Source organism: Macrobrachium nipponense, chromosome 22, assembly GCF_015104395.2.
Source record: "Macrobrachium nipponense isolate FS-2020 chromosome 22, ASM1510439v2, whole genome shotgun sequence".
In the NCBI taxonomy this organism is placed as follows: Eukaryota; Metazoa; Arthropoda; class Malacostraca; order Decapoda; family Palaemonidae; genus Macrobrachium; species Macrobrachium nipponense.
The window spans coordinates 51,406,091-51,418,240 of NC_087213.1; the positions used below are offsets into that span (position 1 = coordinate 51,406,091).

General features: G+C 35.5%; 1 protein-coding gene across 1 annotated transcript in view; it reads right to left on the minus strand.

Annotated features, from left to right (window-relative positions):
- The window catches only part of LOC135198634 (uncharacterized), a 102,120-nt gene that overhangs the window by 64,694 nt on the left and 25,276 nt on the right, over positions 1-12,150 (minus strand). Inside the window, exons 6-10 of the mRNA XM_064226407.1 lie at positions 8,906-9,077; positions 7,317-7,454; positions 4,395-4,564; positions 3,395-3,557; positions 2,403-2,506 (exon numbers count right to left, since the gene is read on the minus strand). Of these exons, the coding sequence (XP_064082477.1) occupies positions 2,403-2,506; positions 3,395-3,557; positions 4,395-4,564; positions 7,317-7,454; positions 8,906-9,077 (747 nt within the window). The remainder of the gene's footprint in view (positions 1-2,402; positions 2,507-3,394; positions 3,558-4,394; positions 4,565-7,316; positions 7,455-8,905; positions 9,078-12,150) is intronic.

Below are 12,150 nucleotides of genomic sequence, written 5' to 3' on the forward strand. Positions count from 1 at the left end.
TACTATACTGTAAGAGTTTTAGCTTACAATTGCAGTTTTCAACCATTTCAGATGAATTAAAGTTGACCGAATGTCAATTTTTTTTACATATTTTCTTTTATATGCAAATATTTTGAAAATGAGAAAAGCTACAACCTTCAATTATTTTTTGTTGTATTGTACATGAAATTGCGCATATTTTCATATATAAAATCTATGAAACACCTAATATGGAACGGAGCAAATATAACGAGAATGCGACATACGCATTTCGGAGATTTGCGGCAGAGAATCGGCACACGGAGGGAAGGAAAGTTTTTTTTTAAATTCACCATAAATCTAAATATTGTGCTAGAGACTTCAAATTTGTTTCAAAATGAAGATAAATGACTGAATATTACTAGATTGTAAGAGTTTTAGCTTACTATTGTGTTTTTTTACTATTTCGGTAGAGTCAAAGTTGACCGAATGTGGTTTTTTTTTATTTATCGTGATTTATATGCAAATATTTCGAAAATGAGAAAAGCTACAACCTTCAATCATTCATTGCTGTATTCTACATGAAATTGTGCATATTTTCATATATAAAACTTTATGTAACGGCTAATTTAAAATGGTGCAAACATTACGACAATCGCACGAAAAAATTTCTGATTTTTTCGGAAGAGTTACCGCGCGGATGTAAGGAAAACTTTTTTTTTTTTTCATAAATTCACAATAAATTGAAATATTGTGCTAGAGACTTCCAATTTGTTGCAAAATGAAGGTAAATGATTGAGTATCACTAGAATATAAGAGTTTTAGCTTACAATTGCGTTTTTCAACCATTTCGGTAGAGTCAAAGTTGACCGAAGGTTGAAATTTTGGCACTTGTCGTTATTTATATGACAATATTTCAAAACTGACATAAGCTACAACCATGGGTTTTTTTTAGTTGTATTGTGCATGAAATTGCGCATATTTCCATATACAAAACTTTATGTAACGTGAAATTTAAAAAGGTGCAAACATTACGACAATCGCACGAAAAAATTTATCGGAAGAGTTACTGCGCGGACGTAAGGAAAGTTTTTTTTCATAAATTCACCATAAATCGAAATATTGTGCTAGAGACGTCCAATTTGTTGCAAAATGAAGGTAAATGATTCAATATTACTAGATTATAAGAGTTTTAGCTTACATTTATGTTTTTCGACCATTTCGGTAGAGTCAAAGTTGACCGAAGGTTGAAATTTTGGCACTTATCGTTATTTATATTGAAAATATTTCAAAACTGATAAAAGCTACAATCATGAGTATTTTTTGGTTGTATTCTACATGAAATTGCACACATTTTCATAAATAACACTCCATGTAACGGCTAATTTAAAATGGTGCAAAAATAGTCAAAGTGACGACGACAATTTCTGAGATGTGTCACTGATACTTTTTAGTGCGATAAGAAAGAAATTCGCGCTTGTGCGCCTGCGTAATGATTGTAAACAAAAACAATGCCTTGATCCGTGAGCTCCCAGCATCCCCTAAGGCGCGTGATTCAAAAGTTTTCAGCTGGTAGGCCTATAAGTATTTTTCCGCGAATTTTAAAAAAACTTTTTTATGTCGACGTTTATTATGTCCAATCGGCACCCAGGAGACAATTTATCACGACGTTTCATACATCCAATTGGCGTAAAAGGGTTAATAGTTTTATCACAAAAAGTGCATTTAGCCATGATAATTATATAAAAAAACAGTAACGTGAGAATATTTCTCAGTGAAAAATACAGAAAAGAGGCAAATTTTCCACAAACAAAGTTTATATAGTCCGTATAAAAATTGAGTCTGCAAATTGTGAGTCCGTGAATAGCAGAGGTTGACTGTAGGGTGGTGTCTGTACTTGCTACTGCCTGCCTAAATATTTCTAAAATTTATCAAGTACAGGAAATTTTATAATGTATAATTGTCGTTAAAAACATACTACTAGTGTTGATTTTCACTAAAATTCAACTAACGAATCATCACCATACTCAATTTTCAAGTACATGACACTGTTGGACAACCAACACTTGCTTAATAAAGGGATAAACTAACCACATTATCAAACCAAAACCCTCAACACACACAGGACTGTCCTTTAACAAATACCCTAAATATACAATTTATGCATTAGTTGACATTACACACCATTTCAAAAGCTTTCTTAAACTTCAGTATATAATAGTTAATGTGGGTAACACTAAAGGAAACCTGTGTTAAAGTTGCATTTGTAACCCCTTCACATGAAAATACTTCATTATTCCAACTGAGAGACCTGAAGTTTAGAGGCATTATATCATCAATCAATTAAGTGGAAAACTTTCAAAACTGTGCATGGCTTAATAAGTTAACACCCTCACATTCATGAGATTAGCTCTCATGAATCACAATATGAAAAGGAAACTAACCTGAGCAAGAGCTTTGTCTAACGATGCCTGCATAGAATTCTGAGTATTTCGGCCATGTGCTTCCAACTGCTGGATCTTAGTCTGTAAATCTCTAACTTGCTTCTCTGGAAGTGGAATTATGAGTCAGAAAAATATTTTGTGCAATTTTGTTTATACAAAACAGTACTAGCTAATTCCACTGCAAAATAAATAAAACATTTTTAATTTGCCTGTGAGAATCTCAAGTTCTAATACAACATATGCTGTCACCCTGACAGTTGGATATATTCGAAGTCATTTGATGTAATGAACATAAAAATGAGGTGTCAGACTCTAGTCGTTCCAAGTTTGGAGTAAAATCCTGATGACAAATTCTGCCACTGTTTGATATAATCTGAAAGGTAACCCTCACCTAAAACCTATGTATCAATGTTTAGCTTTTTTGTGTAAAAAATTTGTCTACTTGTAATAAACTACAAACATATTTGCTGTAATACAGTCAGAACTCAAACCTCTCTTATCAATGGAGCCTATTCAAGTATGCAGAATGAAGGGTACCCAAGTCAGAGCTTTGGGACGGAACATAACATGTCTAAGGCTGGGATTGCAATAGTTTTCGATGGAATGATAAATTAGTTATTAAAAATAAAGTTCAACACCTCTGAATCACATTTCTAGGAATCTATCGGTCACACCTGAAGGGTCTGTTTTTAAATGAAAGGAGGCAAAAGTGACTGGATGAAAAGTAAAAGGAAAAAAGCAATGAAGCTGGGGGCAAAAGGACATTGCAAAGAACCTTTAGGATAATCAACACAAGGGACGCTATTAGAGACACATCTCTAAAGGAACAATGGGAGATCTACAATAGCAGATCTGGTTCCCTGCATCCAGATTGTACGTAAACTCAAAAGGAATGAAACTGACAGCTGTTTTACATCATGAACCCTCGACAATATTAACAAAATTGTGATGATCACCCAAATATACCAGACACGAATGAATCAGTTCCTTACCAAGACCAGCCATATCAGCCTGGGCGCGAGACAAGTCGGCATTATGTTCCTTCTCTTTGTCTTTGAGCTTTTCCTCAAGACTTTTACGAGCTGCCTCGCTGTTGTGCCTCTGACATTCTGATTCACTCTGAACTGCACGTAAACGCTGTTCTGTCTGTTCCACCTGAAAGCCACAGGAAATATGCAACTGAAATATGCTCTTCCCACAAAAATAACTGTTGATCATTTTTTATTATTATTATTATTTTGGTAGAAGACCCTCTTTTAAGCAAATGCTGTTAAAAAGAATGGCAGAATTAAGTGAGTTGATTTTACATATTGTTTTTTCTATTTTCCTTACAATTCACTTATCAGGTTCAGCGATGTTTCTGAGTAACTGGCCAATATTCATATTGGGAATTTTCACAAAATGTATAATTTTTAAAGAATTCCCAATATGAATATTGGCCAGTTACTCAGAAACATCGCTGAGCCTGAGAAGAGAATTGTAAGAAAAATAGAAAAAACAATATATAAAATCAACTCGCTTAATTCTGCCATTCTTTTTAACAGTATTATCATTATTATTATTATTATAATAACGGATTAGTTTATCAAGACCTCTGAGCCTAACAATGGCTCTTCTCGGGCAGATGATCATTTTTTAACATGATATATTAATAAATATTAATAACTGATGATACATTGCCTATCACTATACCTGCATTTCAGAAGCTATGTTACAAATGAAAGGACTTCAAATAGTGTTGATATTTTTATACATTTCAAAATGCTTGGTAGGATTTGTTAAATCAACTTCTACCAATGTAGCATAAGGATAAATGAACACCAATACATTTCATTTTCAATATATATTGCACTGTAAGGAACAAGTAACAAGAGCATCTAAGACTAACCACTGTGATGGAAGCATTTTACCAAAATGAAAATGAAACTATTTTATTCACTTGTGATATTAACAAAATGAATTCAAACTGAAAAAGTTCCATAAATTAATTACCTTTTGAGCACTCTCTTCACACAAAGATTTAAAGCTCAACATCTGTTCAGAAATGGATGCTAATGATCTCTCAGATGCCGCCAAGTCACTCTTGGCTTTCTCCAAGGTCGTCTTAAGTGAGCTCAGTTCCTTTCGAAGCTTCCCATTTTCCTCTTGTAGCTGGGCACTATCTATTGGCAAATAAACACAACCAAATAATCAGTATCATTTTCCATGGGTACTATTGCAAACAGGAGTGTAGAGATTAGTCTACAGATAATGTTCTCCATGTCTAGAGCTGCTATCATATATAAGTGGGCCAACCCCTCTTAGCAGTTCCTACAAGTATACAAAATAAAGGTACCTTGGTCTGAGCTTGAAAACAGCGCTGTTATTTTTGAGGATACAGGTCCCTATCTATGATCATAAAGTTATTCAACCATCTTGTAGTCATGTCTCTACTCTCATGCAATTGACAAAGAGGATTTGAATGAGGGTGAAACTGGAGCAAGGCAAATGAACAATAATGGACAGTTAGGTGGGAAGAAATGAAAAGTAAAAGGCCAAGAATAATGCAGCTAGGGTCCAAATTGACACAGCAAAGCACCCTAAAAATTCCCATATATTTTACAACAGAATTCATGTTCCAGTGCAACTTGTCAGCTGCTGTTAAATCACTATGAATCTCTCGTATCCAAATAAGATTACAAAAACTTCACAAAGCCAACAGAGTCCATCATTAGACATGTAACCCGTAAACGCGGAAGCGGTAAAAAAAAATGTCTCCCGTGTGCCGGAGGTGTTTCAGAGTGAGCGCGGAAGCGGAAAAAATATTTTTTTCTAAAAATCACAGCGCGCTTAGTTTTCAAGATTAAGAGTTCATTTTTGGCTCCTTTTTTTGTCATTAGCTGAAGTTTAGTATGCAACCATCAGAAATGAAAAAAATTATCATTATTATATATAAATAATGCGATATATGATAGCGCAAAAACGAAATTTCATATATAATTGTATTCAAATCGCGCTGTGCACAAAACGGTTAAAGGTAACAAGTTACTTTATTTTTCGTTGTAATTTACACTAAATTGCGATCATTTTGGTATATAACACATTGTAAAACGATAAAAGCAACACAGAGAAAATATTATCACAAAATAATATAAGAATTCGTAACACGCGGACATAAACAAATATTTTTTTCAAAAATTCACCATAAATCTAAATATTGTCCTAGAGACTTCCAATTTCTTTCAAAATGAAGACAAATGATTGAATATTACTATACTGTAAGAGTATTAGCTTACAAATGCAGTTTTCGACCATATCTGACGAGCTAAAGTTGACCAAATGTCGAATTTTTTATATATATATTTTTGTATATGCAATTATTTCGGAAATAAGAAAAGCTACAACCTTCAAATATTTTTCGTTTTATTCTACATGAAATTGTGCACATTTTCATATATAAAACTCTATGAAATGCCTCATATGAAATGGAACAAATATTCCGAGAATGGGACGTACGCATTTCGGAGACTTGTGGCGGAGAATTCACGCGCGGAGGGAAGGAAAGTTTTTTTTTTTAAATTCACCATAAATCTAAATATTGTGCTAGAGACTTCGAATTTGTTTCAAGATGAAGATAAATGACTGAATATTACTAGACTGTAAGAGTTTTAGCTTACAATTGCGTTTTTCGACCATTTCGGTAGAGTCAAAGTTGACCGAGCGTGGTTTTTTTTTCTATTTATCGTGATTTATATGCAAATATTTCGAAAATGAGAAAAGCTACAACATTCAATTATATTTTGTTGTCTTCTACATGAAATTACGCACATTTTCATATATAAAACTTTATGTAAAGGCTAATTTAAAATGGTGCAAACATTACCACAATCGCACGTATGATTTTTTCGGAAGAGTTACCGCGCGGACGTAAAGAAAATGTTATTTTTTTCATAAATTCACCATAAATCGAAATATTGTGCTAGAGACTTCCAATTTGTTGCAAAATGAGGGTAAATGCTTGAATATTACTAGAATATAAGCGTTTTAGCTTACAATTGCGTTTTTCGACCATTTCGGTAGAGTCAAAGTTGACCGAAGGTTGAAAATTTGTCACTTATCATTTTTTATATGAAAATATTTTAAAATTGATAAAAGCTACAACCATGGGTTATTTTTATTGTATTGTGCATGAAATTGCACACATTTTCATATATAAAACTTTATGTAACGGCTAATTTAAAATGGTGCAAACATTACCACAATCGCATGTATGATTTTTTTCGGAATAGTTACCGCGCGGATGTAAGGAAAAAGTTTTTTCATAAATTCACCATAAATCGAAATATTGTGCTAGAGACTTCCAATTAGTTGCAAAATTAAGGTAAATGATTGAATATTACTAAAATATAAGAGTTTTAGCTTACAATTGCGTTTTTCGACCATTTCGGTAGTCAAAGTTGACCGAAGGTTGAATTTTTGGCACTTATCGTTATTTATATGAAAATATCTCAAAACCGATAAAAGCTACAATCATGAGTATTTTTTTGTTGTATTCTTCATAAAAATGTGCACATTTTCATATATAATACTCCATGTAACGGCTAATTTAAAATGGTACAAAAATTATGTCAAAGTGACGAAATAATTTCCGAGATGTGTCACAGATACTTTTTAGTGCGGCAAGAAAGAAATTCGTGCTTGCGCGCCTGTGTAACGATTGTAAACAAAACAACACCTTGATCCGTGAACTCCCAGCATCCCCCAAGGCGCGTGATTCAAGAGTTTTCGGCTGGTAGGCCTAAAAGTATTTTTCCGTGAATTTTTAAAAAAACTTTTGTATGTCGACGTAAAATACGTCCAGTCGGCACCCAGGAGACAAAAAATGTCGACGTAAAATGCGTCCAGTCGGCGCTTAAGGGTTAATTACAAAATTACCTTCCATTTCCTTTTTGTACTGATCTACCATTCTCTCCAGCTGTTTGGTGTATTCATCAGAGGCACCAGACACAGTTGTTGGTAAAGAAGACATGGACAGCTGCTTCCGAGGCATTTTGAAAGGACTTTCATCTGGATCTGCAAGACAAACAACCACCTTAAAATACAACTTGAAATCAAAGACAAATGTTTAATCGCCATGTCTTTCAAAGAAAAATGATAATGATTCCATCTTAGCAACAACAGCAAAATAGCTGCATAAGTATTACTGTAATGAACACTGGCATAAGGAGCACTTATTTAGAAATAGTGCATCTTGACTTCAACCAGAGAATTACAAATTAAAAAACAAGATCTTAAGAAAACAGATACCAAACAATTCTTCGTAACAAACTCAAAACTTTACAGAGAATTAATAAGTTTAAAAGGGCAAATCAAGCACTGAGCAGGGTGAAAAATTTGGAAATCAAGAGTGAAGTTAGACAAAGGTAATATATATTAGGATGATCTATATTGCTATAAGGAAATGAACCTTGTACTAATGACAGGAGCTATATCTGAAAGATTGTGTCAGTTTGAAAATACTATCATCATTATTCAGAAAATAAACCCCATTCATTTGGAACATGCCTATAGGGGTCACTGACTTGAAATTTAATCTTCCAAAGAATATAGGAAGTTATAGAAGATATTAGAAAATACAGCAGTTATCAGAAGATAAAACAAAATAAATTAACAAATTAATAAACATATAGATAAAAATACAAATAAACTAGTAAAATACAAGGTGAACTGTTTTAGGGTAGTAAGCACTGCATCCATGTGTGAACTTTGTTTCTAAAGAGTATTAGGAGTCAGATGGCAAGACAGTGAATAAAGATATCGTTACAAAAATCACTTTAGTCCATGTGTAAATGAGATCATGCAGGGGTGGGGATGGCCAGAACATTTCCTTTACATCACCTTAGAGATAACATTATGTGACAGTAACGGGTGGCTTCCTGTGGACACCATAAGAGTTGGACAGCACAGACCTACTTGAAAGAGAACTGAAATGGGAGACCAGACATGAAGATTTGTGGAAATGAAAGCACAAGAGACAAGACTGGTGGAATTCCATGGAGGCCTTCTGAGTTGCATGGATTGGAGGTGATAATGGTGATAAACCTGATTATAAATGGAAAAAAATAAATAGAATACAGAATCTAGGTCATAGGCCAAGCACTAGGACCTATGAGGTCATTGACAATAAAAAAAGTTTGAAAGGTAAACAGGAGGAAAACAGTTGAAAGCAGGAAAACAGGAGGAAAGCAGTTGAAGCACTATGAAACAATTTTTAGAAGAGTGGAAAGATGGATGAAAAAGACGACGAACACAAATATAGTACGAGGAATGAAAGTGGCTCCAGCTACGGGCCGAAGGGATGCTGCAAAGACTCTTAGTAATGCCTACAGTACATTGCATGAGGTGCACTGACAGTGCTACCCACTGGATAAGATTTTAAAAGGTGAAAACTCAATAGGCAGTGATGTTGCAAAATTTAATGTCAATTTTCCAGCTGACAAGTTACGTAGTGAACATTCACTTACCATTCTTGGACAAGACTGGAACCTTGAAAGGATTTCCTTCACTTGTCTCCAAGGCTTTTTTAACAGGAGTTTTAATGCCTGACCGCTGAAGGGGACGGATGCTACTGTCGCCAAAGCTTCCCCAGAAACTATCAGAATCATTACTAACAGAAGATGATCTGCCCCTCTGACACTGAAATACAATACGTATACAACTTCATTTATAAGAACAGAATGCTTATCTGTAATAGAAGAGAAAATAAAAATTGTAAAAATAAAACTAACATTTATGTATAAAGATAGAATATAAAATTTAGACTGAAGGCCAAGCGCTGGGACCTATGTGGTCATTCAGAACTGAAAGGAAAATTGAGAGTAAGAAGTTCAAAATGTGCAACAAGAGGAAAACCTAGCAGTTGCACTATGAAACGTTGTTAGAAGAGGGTGGAAAGTAAGATGGAAGAATTTGCGCAGAAGTATAGGAAAAGGAATGACTGGGGCTGCAGCCAGGGGTCAAAGGGATGCTGCATAGAAACTTAAGTACAGGCGGTCCCCGGGTTACGACGGGGGTTCCGTTCTTGAGACGCAGTGTAAGCCGAAAATAGTCATAAGCTGGAACGTCGTCAAAAATCGTAAGAAAACCTTACTCTTAATGCTTTGGATGCATTGAAAACTATGCACACTGCATTGTTATTGCATTTTTCATCCAAAAAACCTTCAAATATTGATTATTTTGCATTTTTGGTCATATTTCATCTGCCAGATCAGCGTTGTAGGCGTCGTAACCCTGAAAATAATTTCTTATGAATATAATTGAAAAGCGCCTTAACCTTGGAACGTCATAAGCCGAACCTGTCGTAACCCTCCAGTAATTTTCGGCAATACAGGTGGTCCCCGGGTTACGACGGGGGTTCCGTTCTTGAGACGCGTCATAAGCCGAAAATCGTCGTAAGCCGGAACATCGTCAATAATCCTAAGAAAACCTTTCTTTTAATGCTTTGGGTGCATTGAAAACTATGTAAACTGCATTCTTATGGCATTTTTCATCAAAAAAAACTTCAAATATTGATTATTTTGCATTTTTGGTGTCATATTTCATCTCCCAGATGAGCGTTGTAGGCGTCGTAACCCTGGAAATAACATCTATTGACAAGCGTTGTAACCTCGGAACGTCGTAAGCCGACACCGTCGTAACCCGGGGACTGCCTTATAATGAAGCATCAAAATTTACTGATTATGGCAAGTTACTCTTGAGCTTTATCAATTTCCTCAATAGTATTAGTTGTAGATATCTGAACTATACCTGTCCTTGCTACTTGTGTTGCGGTTTGCTTGGTGAATGAATGAACTCCTGGTCATATGTATGCCTGCTAATATTGAGCAACACTATAAGGTACTTAATTTTATTCTGATACTTTGAATTAGTAAGAACAAAAAATACCAAAGATAGTTATATAACAGATATGCAACAAGGAGACAAATTACTATTGTTCTCATGACATAAATATATTGCAGAAGAATTAACATCTTGATAATGTTCAATTTGTATGAGGTTTTCAGATCTACTGGTATATGGTATTATCAATGCTTACAAGATTCTTCCCATTCTAATCTACTGCAAGCAAAACATAAGCATAACTACCACACTATACAATGATGAATAAATCATTAATTATACTACTATATTTTTTCCTGCTTTGCTAGTTTTCTCATACTACTTACCTTCTTGTTTTGCTTTGTTTTCTTAACAATATTGTCAAATACTTAATAATCATGACTGCCTGGAATCTCAAGGGGTTATATGTGAAGATTTGTTCAAGATAGAAAGCAAAAACTGGACAGAGGTGTTGAGACACCTTGGGTATTGGGTAAAGAATGAAAAGTCAGACAAGACACCAATGGATACCGTAGAGAATCTGCCAAGTCAAAAGTGGCTCCCCCAAGAAAAATATCAGCAAAAGGAAAAAAAAATGATATTGTTATGATACAATAAAGTTTGTTCATACTTACCTGGCAGATATATATATAGCTGTATTTTCTGAAGTCCGACAGAATTTTAAAAACTTCCGACACACGCAGTGGTCGGCCAGGTGGTTAGTACCCATTCCCGCCGCTGGGAGGCGGGTATCAGGAACCATTCCCATTTTCTATTCATAATTTTTATTTCCACTGTCCCCTGAGGGGAGGTGGGTGGGTACTTGATTATATATATCTGCCAGGTAAGTATGAACAAACTTTATTGTATCATAACAATATCATTTTGTTCATGAAACTTACCTGTCAGATATATATATAGCTGAATCCCACCTTTGGAGGTGGGAAGGGACAGAATAGAAGGATTTTAGGAAACAAATGCATGCAGATGATTTACATCTTGGTTCCACCTGTTAGCATAGCTGGCTTCGTGGTTACTGCCACGTAAGTCTGCTTGTGCTACTAGAGTTGCCAGCGAGGTAGAGACCTATATAGCTGGTGCACTCCAGATGATCTGTCAACAGGGGCGAGACCACGACGTGACTAGACCATATTGACCATACCATGAGGGCTAAGAAGTAAAATAAATAATATATATATATATATCACCACCTGACCAACCTAGCCAAAGTTAACGGGGTTTTAACTAAGGCTTAAGAGTTAAGAAGTCGCCGTTGTCGGCGACTCATCAACTAAATTAAGAGCTCTTCCTAACCATTTTCTACAGGATAGGATGAGTGGTACTTCTTGCCCCCAAGATTGTGTCTGCAGACACGTATGGCCCTAGCGAGCAGCAGATCTCATATGCCATCTTCACATCTCGCAGGGAGTGTGAAGTGAACACAGAGTTGCTTCGCTAAAACATGGTACTCAGGATGTTACTGAGTGCCATGCTCTGTTGAAATGCTTCCGAGGCCGCGCCCTCACCTCGTGAGCATTTAGATAAAAAGATTTCAAATCTTTGTGCAAACACAATGAAGGAGCATTTCTGAAAGAACTCCTTAACACTAAAGCCAGGGTGTTCTTCGATATGGGCAAGTCTGGTCTTTTTCGGAACACTGCAGATTGCCCGAATGACTTCGACTTTCTTGAGTTTTATGTAGATAAAACTTGAGAGACCCGACAGGGCACAGGACTCTCTCTGGCTCCTGCCCACTAACTTGTGCCATCCTTGCTTCCAAGCTCCTGGCCCAAGGACAAAACGGGTTACCATTCTTAGGCCACAACGGAAGGCTTAGAGAGCACACCGCCTTGTCTTATTCTCTAAAGCCAAAACTTGTGACGATGGCTTA